The 21112-nt window shown below is 40.3% G+C and overlaps 3 protein-coding genes across 3 annotated transcripts; 1 reads left to right on the plus strand and 2 right to left on the minus strand.

The window, feature by feature from the left end:
- The first annotated feature begins 3130 nt into the window (after positions 1-3130).
- On the plus strand, positions 3131-7858 carry LOC106536759 (BTB/POZ domain-containing protein 2). The gene is made up of 9 exons (XM_014034082.1): positions 3131-3705; positions 3795-3914; positions 4051-4207; positions 4903-5008; positions 5098-5295; positions 5373-5565; positions 6340-6427; positions 6520-6666; positions 6755-7858. The coding sequence occupies exons 1-9, from the start codon at positions 3146-3148 to the stop codon at positions 6914-6916; spliced, it is 1731 nt and encodes a 576-aa protein (XP_013889536.1). The 5' UTR covers positions 3131-3145; the 3' UTR covers positions 6917-7858.
- A 2115-nt stretch (positions 7859-9973) lies between these two features.
- Positions 9974-15657, minus strand: tmem175 (transmembrane protein 175). Its single transcript, XM_014034085.1, has 10 exons — positions 15194-15657; positions 14059-14097; positions 13880-13977; positions 13745-13796; positions 13525-13560; positions 13365-13448; positions 13095-13259; positions 12717-12795; positions 12501-12636; positions 9974-12396 (listed from the first exon to the last, which is right to left on the minus strand). Exons 1-10 carry the CDS (start codon positions 15368-15370, stop codon positions 11724-11726), a joined length of 1539 nt encoding a protein of 512 aa, XP_013889539.1. The 5' UTR covers positions 15371-15657; the 3' UTR covers positions 9974-11723.
- Positions 15658-16791: 1134 nt separating this feature from the next.
- LOC106536761 (elongation factor 2) lies at positions 16792-20584 on the minus strand (the record flags this gene model as incomplete). The annotated part of the gene is given in 5 exon segments (XM_014034084.1): positions 16792-17427; positions 17653-17785; positions 19571-19753; positions 19851-20204; positions 20342-20584. Coding segments are annotated over 5 exon segments (1107 nt in total), but the record flags the coding sequence as incomplete, so codon positions are not given.
- Positions 20585-21112: the final 528 nt, after the last annotated feature.

Below are 21112 nucleotides of genomic sequence, written 5' to 3' on the forward strand. Positions count from 1 at the left end.
ACACACACACACACACACACACACACACACACACACACACACACACCTCTCTCTCTGGATCTTCAGAAACTCAAACAGCTTGTCAGTGTCTGTAATCTCTTCAACCTGTCAAAACCCCTTTATAATATTTGAGGATAAATATAGACTAATTAATTAAACAAGCAGTGTTTTCTGTTCACTAACTCTGTATAGGCTATCCCCCCGCTACAGATGCGCTCGTGCTGTCTGTTACTAAAGGACTACTTTTCCGCGGAGCTGACATCCCGCAGGTTCTGTGTCAAACTGCGGTGTAGCAAGTTCAATAACATCAAGCACCGAGTCCTCTTACCTCCCACACACAGCAGGGACATCTCTGAGCGGTGTGAGCGTCCCCGGCTGTCCTCTACTCGGTGCTCCGTGATTTGTTTGGACCGTCCGCTGAGTCTCTCTCTCTCTCTCTCTGTCCACAAACAACTCAAGCCGACAAACCCGCTCGCCCGAAATGGAAACGGAAATCAACCAGCGGCATCTCCCGGACGTTCCTCTCCTCCTCTGCGAGGCTGCTACTCTTTAAAGCGGGACAGCGGGAGTGGATTTCTCGCCTCCTCTTCCCCCACACACCCCCCACCTCCTCGGCTCCCTCTTCTGCATTGCCTCAGCTGCTCTCCTCCGCCGCCGCTGCTCCTCCTGCGCGTACAGCCATCTTGTTTCAGCAGCATCCAGCGGGATGCGCGCGAGGACAACTCCCCCTTGCGCCGCGCGCCCTGACGTCACGGTTGATGGGCTTGGGGGTGGAGGGGGGGGGGGGGGGGGGGGTCGTGCCTCTCCAGCTGGACCCGCAGAGAGTCAACGGAGAGGGGATGGTACAGAGCTCGGTCCTGACTCCTAAACAGCTTGGTATTCTCAATGAGCTGTTGTGACCTCATTCATAAGCAGTTTGGATGGATGGATGGATGGATGGATGGATGGATGGATGGATGGATGGATGGATGGATGGATGGATGGATGGATGGATGGACTATCTTTCTTTTTTCCTCTTTTTCTTTCTTCAAATTCACTTTTGTTTCGCCTTTTTCTGTAATCTACTTATAAACACTTTGTGCCACTTTATCCAACGCTCAGCTCATTCAAGAGATGCTATCTCTAGCTTTACAAATATTTTCTTCTGAAATAAGCTTATTTTCAGTTTTTCTCTTTGAGATCTGTTTCATATGGAAGCCCATTTCCGCCACCCTGATAAAAATAAATAAAACTTGTATCTCATAATTATGAGATACTATCTCATAATAATGAGATAGCTAAGTCCTAATTATGAGATAGCTAAGTCATAATTATGAGATAGTATCTCATAATTATGAGATACTATCTCATAATAATGAGATAGCTAAGTCATAATTATGAGATACAAGTTTTATTTATTTTTTATCAGGGTGGCGGAAATGGGCTTCCACAGTTTCAACATAGGCCTAGCTACTTGATCTTTGTTTTCCTACTTCTTTAGCTAGGCCTATCATTCTGCTGTTTTAGCAATCCTTTTGCTACATTTAGCTACAGTTATTCTACTTTTAGCTTTAAGCTGACTCTCTGTTAATTTTTGTTTCATTATACTAGCTTTTAGCCACCCTTTTGCTACTTTTAGCTCCTATCTACACTTTAGGAACATTTAGCTAACATTTTGCTACTTTGAGCTTCTTGACAGCCTATTAGACATACCTTTTGTTGTAGCTAGTGTTTTTCTTTTAGCTTTTCACTAGTGTTCTGCTTCTTTTAGCTTTAACAACTCTGTTTAAGCTTAATCAAAATTGCTCTGTTATTCAGCACTCACCACATTTTTTAAAGAAAATGCAATTTTCTCACATTCGGTCTATGGTGTGTGTTTATATGTTTTACATAGTCATTACCAAGGAAAAAAATATCAGAGAATTCACTCATAATTATTCTCTGTAGGTAAGTTATGTCAAATATCTGAGTTTCTTATTGTCTATTTATTTGGGGGGGAAAACTATATCACAGCTGATTTTAAGACAGATCCGTGCTCTCGAAGAAAGATGGCAGTGAAGATGAGGGAAAAATCAAATAGACTCAGTTATTCAGATGTTAYTATAAAACAGTGATTTTGAATGGACACTATGGACAACATGAATTACTCTACTCCATCCATTATATAGTCCTGCTTCTTCCTTTTTATATATAGAATAGAACCTCATAAATATAGAAACAAAAATGGATTTTTATAACAATTAAGAGTTATAAACATTAACTTATATTTTATTGAAAATAAAAGTATATAAATAAAATTAAAATGTAGCTCCTCGGAATAAGGACAACCAGTCTAAAACCAATGTTCTCAAATAAAGATGGAAGTTCTCAAGAGGTTATATTCATAGATATATTTTTAATCAAATTTTAATATTAATTTGAATTAATTTGAACGCCCACATTTACCATAAAATATTACTTCGCTCAGTGCTGTTTCTATTGCTAAACAATTTCATTCCACTTGATTTAGTAGAAAACTCACATCAAGTGTTTTCCTATGTATTGTTGTTTCCCAAATGTCTGTTCAACAACTTGTTAAAATACTCCAGAATGCAGGAAAGGACACTTATTTCAAATTTTTCTGGGGGTGGACCCCCAGAACCCCCACCAGTAGGTCCCAACATTACAAATACTTCTGATGCCACTGAAATATGTAACATTGTAAGGACAACATGGTACTCCATGTGTACAGATGCAGAACATGTTGTAAATGGACTGTTGTGGAAGGACAGATATTTTGGTTCTTCATTTTGTCCTCTGAACGTCACAAAATCAGTAATGTTATCTGTAAAAATTCAAATTGAACATCTGTTGGCAGTATATTGCCATAGTTTTCAAATTGTCATTTTTACAACCACATCATAAAAAAATGTTATGGATATTAGTTTTGGTGCGCCACCCTGGTTTTTCAGTGCCCCCCCCCCCCCTTCCACTTAAAATGGGATTTCTGCACTTCTTCTCTGATTTCATATAGTATATGTTTTGTATAGTCTCATGATTTTTTTTTTTTCATTATATGATTGTGTGTTGTATTTTCATTACCGTTCACTGGGATGTGAGCTTGTAGTACCAATAACATCCGCCAGGGGGAAATAAAAGGCAGACATGACCGTCTAGACTACAGGAAATGCAGAAAGCGTTTAAGTTTGTTATTGACGCCTACGCCAGATTCAAGATGTCCGCTGGAGACAACAGCGGCAGGCCTCCTTGCCTCAGTTTCTCTGGCTCGGGTCCTTTGGGGAACAGCCAGCCCAGCAACAGCGTTTTCTCGATGCCGGCATCCAACGGGGGAGCGGTGGGTGCAGCCGCTGGAGCTCAGGGAGCAGCGAGGCGCCCCAACCCGCAGCTGGGGCCTGTCGGGGGAGACAGCAGCGGCGCGTCGAGCGGAGCTCCGCCGACTTCTGCGCAGAACCCTCTGCAGCCGTCCGCTGCGGCAGCCGGAGCCATGGCTTCTCCGGCGTCCAACATGACCGCCACCGCGGCGTCAAACGCCTCCCAGGCGACCGCACCGACCGCCACACCGGCTGCCGCGTCCGTGCTGGTGTACCGAGAGCCGGTGTACAACTGGCAGGCGACCAAGAGCACCGTGAAGGAAAGGTTCGCGTTCCTCTTCAACAATGAGGTGCTCAGCGACGTTCARTTCTTGGTGGGCAAAGGGATGGGTGTTCAGAGAATACCAGCTCACAGGTGAGTGATCACCTTCAACACAAACTCTGGTTCCGTGTAAAACYGCGAGCCGTGACCACTCCCCCTCTCCTCTCTTTGTTTTGTGTCAGGTTTGTGCTGGCTGTGGGGAGCGCGGTGTTTGATGCCATGTTCAACGGTGGGATGGCGACCACTTCTACAGAAATCGAGCTTCCTGATGTCGAACCAGCTGCCTTCCTGGCCCTGTTGAAGTAAGGAACAAAGAGTGCAATTTATCACGGTTTGCATGTTGTCAAACAGGACTCTAGTGTTCACCTCTCACTGAGAATAGTTCACCTAAGAATAATCCAGTGCTACAACTGGCGTTATTTCCATAATCTCCTGCAGGTTCCTGTACTCCGATGAGGTCCAGATCGGGCCCGAGACTGTGATGACCACWTTATATACTGCAAAGAAGTATGCAGTCCCAGCTTTGGAGGCTCACTGTGTGGAGTTCCTCAAGAAAAACCTCAGAGCAGACAATGCCTTCATGCTGCTTACACAGGTCAGCTCCCATAGATAAAGACCTCTCTCTAGTTATTTAAATTATTTTTGAATTACCTTCAAATGCATGTGTAAAAATTTATTGAAATATTTACATAGTTTGTCAACAAAAAGACTCTTTACTACACTTACTTCCTTAAAATATGTCAGATTATGTTCTGAATCATTTACAAAACATTTACTGTTTTTTYGATCAGAATATGGAAACACAAATCATCCTTTTATAATGTGTATTTCCAAAACTGTGAAAGAAACAAATGTCCAAAAAGTTCCAGAAAAAACATCCTTTAAATCTATGTAAAATAAGCCCAGCTGTGACCCACATGTAAGGTTACATATGGGTAAATGACTGGGGGGGGGGTGTCATTACCTTTGCAATAAATACACAAATATCCATTACATATTTGTGGGAAAGAATTCAGTTTTTAATATGATAATGCTTCTTTTCATAAAGCAAAGTGTGTTAAAGGTTTTCTGTAGCGAGTGTCGGTGCTGCAAATCTGATCTTTCACCCATTTTACCAGAAAGTTTGAACCTGACCGGTGAAGAAATTTATTTTTCTTTACTWAAGAAGTTAATTCTCCTTTAGCTGCCTGTAGTTGTATTAATGTGGACAGTAGGGCATTACATTTTTTTAAGTAAGCATGTTTTTTCCCTCAGTTATTTACTTAAAATGAGCTATTTTCTTTGTTTCAGGCACGATTGTTTGACGAGCCTCAGCTTGCCAGCCTCTGTTTAGAAAACATCGACAAGAACACCGGAGATGCTCTTGCTGCTGAGGGATTCACAGACATCGATTTGGGTAGAGCGTTTCTGTCGAGTTCTAATCATTGCTGTGTGTTGAATTGAAGAACTGTGGTCCAAACGAGGCTTTGCCTCTCCGTCTGTTAGACACGCTGGTGGCGGTGCTGGAGAGGGACACTCTCGGGGTCCGAGAGGTGCGTTTGTTCGGGGCTGCGGTGCGTTGGGCCGAAGCRGAGGCCCGCAGGCAGCAGCTGCAGCCCACGCCTGAGAACATGCGCAAAGCCCTGGGGAAAGCCCTCACGCTCATCCGCTTCCCCCTCATGACCATCGAGGAGTTCGCCGCAGGTAAAGGAGGACTCGTCCCGACTGTTTCGGTTGGTCCTTCCCTGCTTCTCATGTTGCGTTGTGTCCTGATCCTTCAGGTCCGGCCCAGTCCAATATCCTGACCGACAGGGAGGTGGTGAGCCTCTTCCTCCACTTCACGGTGAACCCGAAGCCTCGCGTGGATTTCATCGACCGTCCTCGCTGCTGCCTCCGTGGAAAGGAGTGCAGCATCACCCGGTTTGGTCAGGTGGAGAGCCGCTGGGGCTACAGTGGAACAAGTGACCGCATACGGTAAGGACCAGAAAACTGGCACCGTCGTGTCTTTTTACACCACAAGAATTAATTTAGTGAAGTAAAAAACAAACAAACGTCATATTAAATATATTAAACTAAATACATGGGTCTATTTTTATATTAACAGCACATCAAGTAAAAAACCTTTAGAATTAACTTGTAACATTTTTAATGTGTAACAATTTCCACATCAAACAAGGCTAAAATGTATGATTTAAATCTACTTTATGAACTTCAATATTACATAAATTCTTGTTCAGCCACCTGAAATGTACGTTTGGTGGAACTAGTTTGTTACTAGAATTGTTTCTAAATTTGGTGAATTGTAGAGATCTGTCAGGATGGACATTACAGTGAATGAGAACAAAATGTATGTTACACAATGAGTATTCATATCCAAACACTAAATGTGAATTATTTTCCAACAGTATTACAGTTTGACAATAATAGCTGAATTTGAGGTCATTGAGAGAACTATCAAAATTCAGGTTGAAATAGGACTCTTTTATTTTTTCATTAAGTAATCATAAATAACCTCTCTCCTGTTGTGATTGGTTTGTATCCGTTTTAAGTGAATAATATGTCAAAGGAATTCAAATGTCCAGGATTTTCTGTGAGAACATTGTAACAAAATGTCCATTTGTAATCATTTCAGTGGGTTTAATTGCTAATGGTTCTAAATGACCTGTTATAGCATTACCCCAGTGAATAGTTTAAATAGAATTTGTCAACTTTCTTCTCCTTTCGTGACCTCTAATCTTTTGTTCCCAGTTTCTCTGTAAACAGAAGGATATTTGTTGTTGGGTTTGGACTTTACGGCTCCATACACGGACCCACAGATTACCAAGTCAACATACAGGTGCTGTTCTAAGCCCGCTTTGATATTTACTTGTTGGGGATCATTTTGTATTTGTGGTTTTATTGAGTCTTGGATGTTTGTGTGTGTTGTAGATAATCCACACAGACAGTAACACAGTGCTGGGGCAGAATGACACAGGTTTCAGCTGCGATGGGTCGGCAAACACCTTCAGAGTCATGTTTAAAGAACCGGTGGAGATTCTGCCCAATGTCAACTACACAGCCTGCGCTACTCTTAAGGTCTGTAATGGATTGGAAAGGATCTGTACCGATGGGGGGAAAAAATTGTGTTTGGACTTGTGTGTTCATCCTTTTGTGTGTCTTACAGGGTCCAGACTCTCATTATGGGACCAAGGGAATGCGCAAAGTAACACACGAGTCATCATCCACTGGCACAAAGACCTGTTTCACCTTCTGCTACGCAGCYGGCAACAACAACGGCACTTCAGTAGAAGACGGACAGATTCCTGAGGTCATCTTCTACACATAGTTACCTCAGCCATCGCAGCCATCCTCCATCACGTGTGACATCCTGACACCAGCGCGAGGCCGCACCTCAGCAGCCGTACTGAGGACTAATCTGTCAGACTTCATACTGTTTCCCCCGCCACACACATTKTGCACAACCATTAGCTGCATGAGAGGACAGATAGACGGGAGGCGAATCGGGTTGCTTCGCGGGGCAAAGACTGTCATTTTACTTGCCGTCTCCTTTGTGTTGTAGTTCTACCAGCTTCTGAAACAAACTTCACTGAAACCAGCTCCACCAGGAACTGAGAGGTGAAAGGAGGAGTCTCTCAGACTATTCCCAGTACCTGTCACTGCTTTGACTGCATAAGACTCAACACTGACTTCTAGTTAACACTCCTGCTGCCCTGGAGTCGTTGTTTGACCCCAGGGCAGCAGGAGGGTTAAGCTACATGACTCTCCTTTCTGCACTCTGCAGTCACAGCTGTATGAATGTACAGTTTCAGATTTGCCAAGATGAGCTCCTCATAGCATTTAGTATAAAGGAGTCTTACTCGACTCCACAAAAACTGTTAACTTCCATAAACCAATGGACCTCAAAAGCTTTATGAAATCTTGTCAAATTTGAATCATACTTCCTAGTAGTCTTACAGATATCACTATAAGAGGAGACTTTTTCTGTTAGTTTTTTTTTTCTACCTAACAGTATGAACTGTGATGTCTTTGCTTCGTAGTTGCCTAAAACCCAATATACATTGCACTTCTTGGCCTTGCCTGTTTGTTTGGTTGTTCTATGGATGCACACTAACTCTTCAGATGTGTTTTTTTAAGCTTTATTTTCAAAGTGTGGGTGGAAGAGATTTTCCTCTTGGTACAGAAGTTGAAGGGTTGTATATTAAAGTGTCATTTATTAACATAATACATGTAACTTGAAGTATCAAATAAAAGGTTTGAAGAAAAAAAACAAGGCATTGACTCATTTTTGTTAAACATTTCAGGTCAGGCTGTGTTTAAATCTGTTATTTTATATGGGATGGTCAATAATACATGTGCTTTAGGAAAGTACCAACTTGCTGCTCCAAAAAAAAAAAAAAAAAAAACGGCTTTAAATGTAAAGCAAATTTTTCAAATTTAGGGTTAGGCACCCCAATATGGGTCATGAAACACCAAATTGTGTTCCTTTGATGAACTCCTTAGATTTGTCTTCTTTACTCATAACTCGTCCCTAAATGTGAAACCTGAAGTCATCTGTCTCTTTATTCCATCTGTGCATTTTAGTTTATTTAGGATACTTTTAATTGAACGTGCAATATCATCTTCTTAATCTCATAACATTTCTATGGAACATTTTGTATTAAACAACATCATCTGGGAGACTGAATTTTTTTCATTTGTCTGAAAGGAGTTGTGTACAATAAGAACATGAATCAGATGTAGAAAACTGGTTCAGGACTCAGCCTTGAACTGTGGTCCATCCCATCCGAGGTGACAAAATGGCACAAAAACAATCTGGAGATATAAAACTTTGTGTTTACACAACTGGAGCGAGGCACATTAAAATAGATACTTGTAGATTCTCTTATTAGTAAATGATGAAGACCAATAAAATAGTTTCTGAAATTCAGTTAATCAACCTCAAAAATATCCAACATAACCATAAGGTTTCTATTTTTATATGTCCACAAGTGTATTTATTTTGTTTTCCTCCAGCGTGTTTCTAATTTTTATTAATTCTAGTGTGCTCACTTTTATTCTCTAATTATTTAAGGTGAACGGTTGCAGCTGTAACAACTGATTTCCCTCGGGGATCAATAAATTATTCTGATTTTAAAAAATGCTTATAGGTTTCACCATAACTGTTACAATGGATAAAAGCAGTCAAAATGATTTTATATTTTCATCATGCTCATGTTTGACTTATTAACAGTTTAAATTCGCAATAAAGGGAGTCACATAAATCACTGTTCTAGACTGCAATATTGTCACTTGTTTCAGATTTAGCTTTGCTTTTTTGTATGGGTCATGCAATTGTCCATATTGGTGACTAACTTCAGGAAAAGGAAAGGAGTGTCTCCTCWCTGAAGATGGTTGAGAAGAGGGTACAGACTGCATCCTCCACATTGGAGAGGAAGTAGAGGACTAAAAGTACCTGGGTGGTACCACCACCAACAGACTGGACTGGACCGGATGTCCCACATCCAAGCTGTTTACCAGATGGGAATGAGGTCTTTTGATGTGTGCAGGAAGATGTTGCRTTGCTTTGCACAGTTTAAGTCATGTTATGTTTTATTCGGTTTTTGCATCATTTTCAAACTGTTGTATTATTATGTATTATATTATGCATTATTATTATTATGTATTATTATTTATTAAAATAAAAATAATAAAAAATAATACCAAGCTGAAATGAATAAAGTGCATCTNCATTAAATAACAGCAATTCTAACAATCTGAGCTTAGCTACAAAAACAAGGATCTTTACTCATTTTTGTTCATTAATCTTCTTAAGAGGCATGTGTAGAGTTCTTACCCTTATTTATTTTATATTATAGTAAGACTGRGGAAAACTTAGATATGTTAAAACACTGACTAATATGAGGCTGACAAGGTTTAATTTCTAATTTTATTCAAGTCCTTGTACTTTGGGTTACATTTTTTTTTTGCATTGCTTAAAGTAGCCTTGACCAACATTTCTTGAGAAATTTGAACGTTTTATTTCTCCCCACTCATTGTGCGTTTCACAAACTTTATAATAACAAAACAGGACAGTTCAATTTGAAATGAAAAGATCAGGTTCTGGTTTATTGACAAAAACATGGACATTTTTAAATATATTCTGAATAATACATATAAGAAAAAGTTGTTGTTGCACTAATACAGTCGCCTCACATTTAAACACTCCTCAGGTATTTTCCTACAAACACTCCACCATGATCAATGAAAGACAAGTACAAATGTAAACTGTTGGTGGATATTATTTCAGTACCAGTGAGTTTTATAATGGGCAGGAAACAAAAATATGAACAAAAAAATTACATGCAAAGAACAATAGTCATGAAATGAACAAATAAATGAACAAGACAATCACACACACACACAAAATATCTAAAACAAAATATTCACATTTGCTGCCAGCTGGGTTTATTTGTATTTTTCCTAATAAACCTCACTATCATGTGGATGGATAATCAGCAGGAATTAGTTAAAGTGCACATTAGACATGAATCCACTTTGAGTCAAACTAACACAGTAAGTCTGCTTGTTATAGCATAATATACCTTACAGACCAGTTCAGTATTTCAACACAATTTAACACTAAGAACCGTGACCCTGCTCTGCTAACACCCCAAAGTGCATTCACTGTGATTCCTAGGAGTCCTGGCGTCAAACTGACCGACTTCAAATTCAAAGCTACCATTCATTAAAAAAGTTATTTCATGTAGTGCATTAGGAAGCAAACAAAAAACAAAGGACACACCTGGGCTGCGCGGATAAAAAGTTAATCATTTTGCAGTTAAATGGCCAGTGTTGATGCAACACAACTAAACTTTCTCCTGCCTCTTCTTTTGACTTTTTTTTTAATTTATTGTTAGTAACATCGTTTTCCTGACACTACCTCAGATGGCGGATATGTTTTTGAGTTTTTTTTTAAATATAGAGTTTCAGATTTATAAGTCATTACATTTGGTTTTGATTTATGTTTTTGTGTGTTAAAAAAAGTAAAACACGGATGGTTAGAGTGTATTCTCATCAGTATTGCACAGGTTTGGTAAGACAACAGTGCAAATACAGAATTGTAGGGTCATATGTGCTCAGTTCAAGGTGCTCAAARGCACCTCTGATTTTTGAAAACCACATTAAGATGGATCTACACGTCAAATTAAAAAAACTCTCTGGATGACWGGAGGATAAATAAACAGTCTGTTCTGTGAGTTTAAAAAAAGAAAGCAACTATTAATACAAGGGCCTGATTGTCATACAAACCTCTTTGTTTTGCTAATCAGACTAGCATTGGTTGAGACATGTCTTACAGCTTTGGTACTCTATCAGTTTATCAACTAGTGGGATTTTTTTTTCACCTTTACCGGATCCATCTTTCACCTTCAGCACAGGTGGTTGGGTTTAATCTCATTTGCGCTGATTTTAAGCTCAAATTTGAACAGATAATTGCTGAAAAACGAGTTATTCCCTTTTCGTCTGGATCAGTGGCAGATCTAGGATTTTTCTGAGTAAGGGGCCATCAAGGGGCCACAATATTCATAGAGGGGCCAAGTATTTGTTCAACATCCTAGCACTCAAATCACTGGTTTTGGTAAGGTGTATACATTTTACCAGTCACATATTCAAGCACTTGTAATGTAATGTAATTTAATGTTAAAGCTTGAACAGTAAATTATCCTTGGCAATTTTACATGTGTTTTTACTGTAAGTAGATAAAATACTTTCAAATACACAGCATATGAGAAAACCCAGCCATCATTTGTCAGTTGAAAGACTTATTCTGCAAGATTGTTTAGATTTTTTTAAGAAGAGAAGAATTCTGTAAAATTGATTCATGCTGGACTTTCCTGTTTGACTCATTAGCGCTACTAGTGTTTGGACATGGAACTGCAACCACCATCACCATTCTCAGGCAAAGCACAGATGAGTGACAGGGCAGGTGCACTTCATGGAGCCAATCAGATTTCAGCTGGGGCCAATGCTCCTGTGGCCCCGCCCCTAGAACCGCCCCTGGTCTGGATGCTGACGAGAGGCTGAAYCGATAACTCTTACGGTGGCCAAGCCTTTCAGCAGCGTCGCCCCACAGCTCTGTTGGTTCTCTGACACGTTTAGGTGATTAGAGCATTAAAAGGCACACTCGATTCAGTTACTTCCTCCTCCACGACAGTTCTCGGATCAGCTCGGTTAGGACAGAAAATGAACCGCAGCAGCGCCAGCCCAACGCGCACTAAAAGCCTCAGCACGAGAAAAGCGAAAGGCACCGTAATTTCCATCAAGTGGAAGATGGGGGCGCTGAATTTACTCAAAACGCAGGTCAGGAAAAACGTTCCCAAAGCGACGCAGGGGTAAAGCGRGAGCTTGGCCAGCATAAATACGTGCTCCTGTCCACCGTAGCGCACGTACGGGTGCAGGGTTTCCCGCTCATTGTAAAGAGCCGCCACCCAAATGGTGAGCTGAAAAATTCCAGCGAAGAAAACGATCACGCAGCTGATCTGGATGGCTTCCAGCTCGTTCTGCGAGTCGCGCGGGAACTCGTGCGTCAGCTGGTAGGCCAAAGGCAAACCTCCGACAAACGCCAGAGAGAAGGTGTTCAGCAAGCCCATGAAGCGGGTCGTCTTCGTCACGTGGAGGAAGAGCGAGTGGTGGACAAACCAGAGGAGGCCCACGGTGGCAAAGGAACCGAAGTAGGCGAGATACTCCGGGCCGTAGCCCTGCAGAGCCGCTATCAGGCTCCCGCCAAACTGCTTCTGCACCARCGTCGGGTCTGGAACATTGTCCTCACTAAAAAGAAAAATAAAAAGAAAAGAAATGCAGAAATATTTGACTTATTTAACTGAACTAAACTAAATAGCATTAAAGCCTCTCTGCATCTACCTGAAACATACCATATGTCCAGAATGAGAAGAGTTGCTACGATGGCATAAACACCATCGCTGAACGCCTCCACCCGATCTTTGCTGAGGGGTTCATTAGGGAGGTAGGTGTAAAACAACAAGGAGTCTGGAGTCTCCTCCACCTGACCTGAAATACACAACATGGGATCTGTGATAAAAGGGAAGCTTACATTAGATAGAACCAGAAAATCAGTAACCCCTTTTTACCGATCGCTTTACTGCGACACCACTTGATGCACTGGGAGATGTACGGCAGGAAGATGACAATGGCCAAGATGACGTAAGACTAAAGAAGAAAACAAAATGTTAGACGACAAATATAAAAAGTGGCTTTGATACTTTAGTGCAAGGTGGCAAAAAAAAAAACAAGGTTTATGGTGTTGAGTCACTTCTGAATGACACTCAGCTGGTTTCGCTTGAACTATATTTTATAGTTTCGCAGATAAAGCAGGAAAATATTACATTTAATAACACGCAGTAAATTTAGAAGATTTATATTATGCAAGTCGTTACTTTTTAAAATTCTAACCAAGAAGTTTAATGCCTAAACCACTAAGTTCGAGAAGAAAAGGTGACACCACTGACCAGCTGGAAGAAGATGAAGGAGAAGATGCTGGCGAAGAAGCACATGATGGGAACCCTCATGATTACTTTGAGGATGTGGCATTTATAGTAGACTTGGTTTTCAGAGATCTGGATCTGTTCGTTCAGCAGGAAAGGCCGGCTGAAGGCGTACAACACGATCACTGACTACAGAAACAACAAACAGACAGTTACTGTACAGAAAACGAAGGTCATGAGGTTTGAATCAGTGGAGCCAATGGAAGAACAYAAGGACCTTTTTTAATTCCTCACCTGAATGACTCCGATCACCATCACACAACCACAGAAGAGTAAAATCCCGAGGATGTTGTCAGGAAAGGTGGCCATTAAAGAAAACTTTACAGAGAAGACAAATCAAACTAAATTTTGACACATTAATCATGCAAACAGAGAGATTCAGAATTGTACTCACAGTGTATGGCAGAAAAGTTATCAGCATCATACAGGCCTGAAAAAAGAAGTTCACATTTGAAAAAAGGAAACAAGAACAACCTGCTCAACTCAGCAGCAAAATTCACTAAACTGAGACAAACGGTCTTACATTCCTGGTCTAAATAAAATGTGCAAGTAATTCTTATATCTGTAAGATAAACTGAAGGTTTTTCATGAAAGTTAGTTTTAAACACACTCACAAGGTTTAACAGTGCAAGACAGTCATCAATGCGCACGATCACTTGAAACAACCTGTGGAAAATAAAGGATAAAAACAGAGAAAAATCAGATCAAGTGACAACAGCACACTTAATAATAAAAATAAAACAAATTACCTAATGTGAGCAGCCCATGCAACTGTCACAATGAGGAAGGTCATTAAGTAAACGGCGATCTTTGTCGTCAGCAAAAGCTGAACGCTTTGCCTCAACTCCTACAAAAAGATATGATTTCCACAGTTTAGGTTACACTGTCAAACACATCTGTCCCAGTGATATACATCATTAAACTTTACCTCATTGTCTTCCACTTTGGTGTGGGCAACAGGTAATATCTGTTTGAAAATAAAAGCAATGTTAGGACAATAAAATCTATTAATAATGACTAAAAAAACAAAAGTAATGTACTCTGGCACAGAATTTGGTTTGTCCTTTCAGGGCTCCAGTTGAAACCAAACAGTGCAAAATGTGCTTTCTGTATGTCGTTAACAGCACATTCATAAACTTATGAATGAAATTAATCTGTAATAAATAAACTGAAGAAACCAACTTTGGTTTAATTGTACATTTCTATGTAGGAAAACAGTGTTAAAATCAGTGTTGTTTTATATGAAAAAAAAAACAATTTGGAACACAACTAAATGCTTAAAGCTGGAAATTTAACTTTTAAAWTTTTTACTTAAACAGAGTCACGATTTAATCAGAAAAAGGGACCTTGTTTACAAACACATACATAAATTATTTCAACCAAACATTTGTCTTGTTTGTTTTGTTTCAGCGGATCTTCTCTTGGACTCAGAACACTCTCTGAAGCTGCATTCTTACAGATGTAAAACTGGGTCATAGTTGCAGAACCGGGCTGAGGCAGCAGCTTCCTCATTGTTATAATGAGGATGTGTCAACTTTTTAAAAGTCAAAAACAAACAAAAAWCTTTAATCTTCTTTTGTGTATAGTCTTTTCTATTAGAGTCAGACTATAGACAATATATTTATTTTAAAGTAATAAAATCATACAGACTTAAAGATTAGATGACTTTGGGTCAATGTGACCAATAAAGTTTACAAGTTTGTCTTGTTATTAAAGGTAAATCTCCCGTAGTTACTTTTTTTTTTATCAATTTGGTGTGTTATATCATGTTATTTCTGTCTTTCATGCCAGTTTTTATGTAATAGGATGTTTGTTTTATGCAATCACCCTTGGTGTTAAACTTGATTGCACTTTTATGATAAAAATCTCAAGTCTGCAGCTGTGAAACTTCCTGTGAGATCATATCTTAACTGGCTTCATATTCACAAGTTGCAGCTTAATGATTCAATGACAAAAATGAAATATAATTTGTATTATAAGTTAATTTGGCCTTTGATTTAAGATGATTAATTCTCCATCTCACTCCAAGCAGAACCACTTAATTCTGAGACGTTCAGTCTCACCATGACCGTGGCGATGATGGAGATGAGGGCGTCGCTGTAGGCCAGAAGTCTGTGGGAGGACTGAGTGCTGCAGTGACCCTCTCTCTCGCCGGACGGACTCTCCATGAACGCAGCTCTCTTCTCCATCTCCTCTTCGACGTGGTGCTCTATGATATCGCTGTCGTCGTGTTCCTCCATGATCGTGGAGAGAGCTGCGGGACCACAGCAGGACGGCTCTGTTTGCAGACAAAGTCAGCTGATGATAGTAGGCGGGGAAGTTTCCTGTTCTCTCGCTCTAATCGTTAAAACGCTTTTAAAAATATGCTGGAGCTAACATAGGAATTAAAAACATTTACTCTGGATGTTACGAACAAGGCATATGCTCAAAAGTAATGCGTTTAATTTGTAAATATCTCATTAAGATTGTGTGGAACTTACTTCCTGTATTTTTCTTCTTCTGGTATTATTCTGCGGTGTAGCGGCATTTGATTTACAACAGCGACGCTCACTGCTTAAGAGGAGAACTGCAGCGAGTACATTAAAATGTTACCTTGTATTTTTATATTAGATTTTATTATATATTTTATTATATTTTTAAAACAATATGAGTTTAAAATATAATGAGATAAAAAGTAAACTAATTAACCAAAAATTAAGATGTGAAATAAAATGAAAACAAAATAATTGTTATAATGTTTAATAAGGTTGAAATTCTAAGTAATTTATGTTGCATTTACAATCAAATAAGTAAGTTTTTCTTTTTTGGATGCAATATTTACCACGTTAAATACGTTATCAAGCCATTTATTATTTGTTTATTTATTTCCAATTGTACATTTATTTCTATTTGGAATTGTACAATTCTAAAATTGTTCATTTATTTCCAACTATGGCAGGATAGGCCTTCCTAATGAAGTGGTTTTAGTTCTGCAATTAAACCACAATGCAGTTTGCTCTACCCTGACAGCTAATAATGTTTAAGAAAAACATTAAGTTGGAGCATGATGAGTGAATAATGTGGACGGAAAGTGGCTGACAAACGTGCAATTGTTTATGCACAATTCTGATTTACCTGGTGTCCTAAGATCCTTTTGCTTACCATATATACTTTTTTATTTTGTGCTGTTCTTAAAATTTCATGTCTGCAATTTCTTAATAGCAACATGCCAGTAATAGTTTATTTGCAGGCAGTGATGAAGACCACTAAAAATGTTCCCTCGTTATTAGTTCACAATAAATAGTTTTGTTTTTCACTGCCAAATTAATGAAATGTCATACACACATCTGCTGCCAGCTGATTTTTTGGTTGTTTTTTGTACTTTTGAGTGTTGTTGTATTGCAGCACTTCCATTACATATTACTGTTTAATCAAAACTCACATTTTAGTCAAAATGAGCAGCAGAGATGAGTCGACACATCATTTGTTCATTCCTTTAGGAGTCTTTCTATGCTTGAATGAATCATCATATTTCTCTAAATGATCAAGTACTGTACTGAAGATAAGCGAAAAATAAAAAACAAAGTTCAACGCTATTAAACTCACAGCCAACAAAAAGTAATGTTTCCCCAAAACACTACAGGCAAAAAAACAAAAACCAGAATAACTTTAGGAGCCTATCATGGGTTGATCTTTTTATTTGTTATATCCACTGAACAAAAGCCCAATCCAGCAAATTTGACTTCTGTAACACTTTATTGTGATTTCTGGCTATAATCCATTGAAACAAGCATTATTGCAGCAGTATCACAGTGCAATTAACAGGCCCATCTTGGCAGATGAGAGGAAYGAAAAAGAGGGATGATGTGACGGAATAGAAGAAATGAGGAATAATTGCTTGGATCCAATTGTTTCCCAAATCCCTTAGCCCAGGCACTTGGTGTACGGTAGCTGTGAAAATGAAACAATTAAAAAAAAAAGCATTGCTGCTCTCCTTGTTTCTGCTCTGGACTTAACGTCAAATCAACTTGTGCGATGGATCTGTAAGCCTGTGCAAAGGTTTTAAAGTGCCCGATGGGTAGGGTTTGGTACGGATTTGGTATTTTATGATCCAGGATCGGTGTTTACAATTTGTCCAAGTAGTTATCTAGAGCAGGTATGCCCTCTTTTAGACCTTTACGTTTTCTAATATCACCGACAACTTGGAAGGGTTTGCTYTTGGGGTCACTGGGGTCTCCCTGGAGAATCTGCCAGTGGTCGAATACACACTGAGGGAAGGCCTGGCCTCCAGTGTTACTGCGCAGGTCAGCTGTAAACCCTGAAGGAAAAACAACACAGAAAAAGATGATTAATTAAAGAAAAGAAGTTCCTTTTTCCAACAAGAAAGTGCTTGCTAACTACCTGCCGACTGATATATACATTAGAAAATACCTTCAATGGAAACTTGCTGTACTAAGTTTGATTTGGTTACAAATTACATTTCTACTTKAGATCTGAGGAAAATGCTATGGTACACATTCACGCACAAACAGACAAAACTCACCGAAGGACTCGTTGACAGGCAGGTAGGCTTTCACCACAAACATGGGCGTTCCCATCACGTGGGATTCCTCAAACACGTGCCCACGTTTCCTGTTCAGCACGCCGTAGATCCCGCCGACCACCGACTCTGGGCACTGCACGGAGAGGAGGCATGTCAACTTCAAGTTCAAAGCCTGTCCCGAACAGCTGGTTTTAGAAGTAAAACATGTCGGGGCTTGAATACTGTTCACAAGTAATTTACTTTTGGAACYAACCTGATTCAAGCTGACTAGCCTCGCTAAAGTCTGCTAGAAAACACATGGTTATAACGCAGTCAATTTTCCAGATATTGAGTTAAGTTTGTTGTGGGAGTAGCTGAGAGTCACTCACAACACTGACAATGACATCATGCAATATTCTAAAAGATTATGCAGATATAAAACTCTGTCCTTTCTCAACGTAAGACAAACTTATTCTAAATCTTATAAAAGGTGGATTCCTTCAACAAATGTTCCTATTGAAAAATAATCCAAACAACCTCACTAGTGAAATGGTTTAAAATTAGTGGTGTCCTAATACTGATATCAGTATTTTAAAACGTACTTGTACTCACTGAAAATGCCCCAGTACCATTTTTTTTTGATTGGATGTTCAAATTTTAAATGCGACCTTTATTAGACTCCAGTGTGCACACTTTATGCCGTTGATGGGACACACATGCACAGACGTAACTATGGATGCTACATGTTAGCATGTCGATTCTGAAGTTGTTGCGCAATCAGAGCCGGTTAAATAATTATCTGATGTGCTTGTTTAGTTCACTGTTTACATTTTAACCTGCTTCTTGGTGCTGCTCTGGTGAAGAGTGACTCAACGCGCTTGAAGTGAAAACAACTAAAATACTGATCCACTTTAGTATCGACATGGTCCAAAACTGACGTCATATATTTCTGTGGATTCTCAGTCATCCAGGACGTGGAAAATTAAAGGGGAAATGTCATGTAAAAACAACTTTTTTGAGTTTTATATCATGTTATAATGTTATCCTCTCATCAAAAACATGCCCAGAATCTTGCTTTGACTCATTCATGCATGTTTGAGAAATCCTGTGCTGTCCTGAGGCAGCCAGGCAGGGGAGCGAAAACGACCGGTTGGGACTAGAACCACCTTTTGGGATCAGCTCCTCCTCTGGGCTGTGTCTCCAAGCTGAGCTTCCTCATCACAGAGCACACACACCTGGCCCTGTGATGAAATGGGCGGGACAGAAGCAGAAGGAGGTTCTTAAAGAGACAGAGGCCCATTTCAAGGTGTAGAAACAGATATGATACGACGGAGTATTAGGGCCACACAAGATTTTTTTTTCTTAATTACGAGAATAAAGTCATAATATTACGAGTTTAAAGTCAAAATATTACGAGTTTAAAGACTTCTGGACTTCTGTTCTGTAGCTGAAGATGCGTGGAGTTACAGCATGACTTGAGGTTATCATTATTATTACTTGGATCGATCCGTATGCCCCCACTTCACTGACGTGAAAGTCAGATGAAATGCAACATGTTTATTTAGACTGAGGTTGTTTCAACAAACATCTGATATGTAGCTGATAGTAGCATGTTCTAAGTAAAAAAAATGTTGTTGTTTTTTAATAAAAATTGTGTAATGTTTAAGTTCTAACTCAGTAAATACTCAATACTGGTACTGGGTATCGGGGAGTACCCAAACTGAAGTGATCAGTACTAATACTCGGTTTAAGAAAAACTGGTATCAGGACACCCCTATTTGAAACACTGTATATTTCAAAGTCTAAAGAAAAACACCTTCCAGGCTTATTAACTCAGCTGAAATTGTTGAACTTGTAAGTGATCATAAATGTGTGATTATTGGTTTCTTGATCATTTTTTCCCGCCTTTCTTTGAGACGTTTTTCCTCCACACACCAACCTGTATCTCCACCAGATAGACGGGCTCCATGAGTCGAGGCTGAGCAGTGAGCTGGCAGGCGTACAGGACTCTACGAGCTGTGGGGATAATCTGCCCTCCACCCCGGTGAATGGCGTCTGCGTGAAGCGTAACGTCATGGATGTCGAAGCGGATGGCGCGCATGTTTTCTTCACAGAGRGCACCCTGTGGGTTGAAACATTAGGATTCTCAGAAAAAAAGAACCCAATCAGATGTTTTAAATGTGCGCTGAGTGGTCGAGACCCCCTCAAAATGAACCCACCTCTTTAGTTGCCCACTGGAAACCGGCCACGACGCTGTCCTTGATTTCATTGAGGTACTGAACCCCCTTTGTGACGTCTATCAGCAGGTTGGGTCCGGTTCCGTCCGGACCAAAACACCAGATCTTCCTGGCCTCTGTCACCTCCCACTCGTACTTGTCAGCGAGGTAGCGGGCACGGGCTTTGAGCTCCTGCCGAGAGGTGACCTCGCCCTTCTCGATATCTTCAGCGAGGCCGTCTGGGAAGGGGCGGGACTTCATGAAGAGACGATTGTGCTTGTTGGGGGACTTAGACAGACACATCTGGTCTGACTCCTCTGTCACTGTCTCTCTGTAAGACACCACTGGGTCTGATTTCTAGAAGAGGAGATCAAAGAGGGACAGAACTGAGAGGAATGGTTTGTAGCTCTACATTCACATCTAAAGCGCTCTAATATTGCTGATATGTAAGTTTATACTCTTCGGTGCTGACCTGCCCTGTCTCTATCGCTCACCTTCAGTGGAATGCAGGCGTGGTCCTCCTCCAAGTCTTTAAGGCAGATCTCCAGGTGCAGTTCTCCAGCTCCAGCGATGATGTGCTCCCCGGACTCCTCGATGATGCACTGCACCATGGGGTCTGACTTGGCCAGGCGCTTCAGGCCCTCCACCAGTTTGGGCAAATCAGCTGGATTCTTGGCCTCCACAGCGACTCGGACCACGGGACTCACACTGAACTTCATCACCCTCATGTTGTGGGCCTGCACACAGAGGGTTTTTTAACAGGCAGAACGTAGGGTTCCCACACCTTGGTCAACATCAAATTCAAGGACCTTTCAAGAAATTCCCAGTACCAATTTCCTCAAATTCAAGAACCACGCACGATGGCAGTTACCTACTGCTACCGCAGGATGTTACCAATAAACAGGTTTAATATGTAAATTCAATTAAAAACGAAACAACATAGAAATTGTTGAGACAGAATCAATGACAGAAAGTGGATTAAATGTTTACCCTACATTCATGTCCACAATACATGGAGATGTAATGATGTCCTGGGAGGTTGGACAGCTCAGTTTGGGAGGAGGGGATGTGAACATGTCCAGACACTCGGTGAGGACAGGAGGAGCTGTGGTGCTTCACCTGGGCTCAGAAAGAACGACCCGCCCTACTCTGCTCTGATTGGCTAAAACTATGACTATGGCTCACGTTAGTTGTTGAAAGCCACGTCAGTTTACCGTAATCCTGAGTTATCCACTGCAACAAATGTAAGTTTGTTTGTTTATTAT

This window comes from Austrofundulus limnaeus, unplaced genomic scaffold (genome assembly GCF_001266775.1).
Source record: "Austrofundulus limnaeus strain Quisiro unplaced genomic scaffold, Austrofundulus_limnaeus-1.0 Scaffold1961, whole genome shotgun sequence".
NCBI lineage: Eukaryota > Metazoa > Chordata > Actinopteri > Cyprinodontiformes > Rivulidae > Austrofundulus > Austrofundulus limnaeus.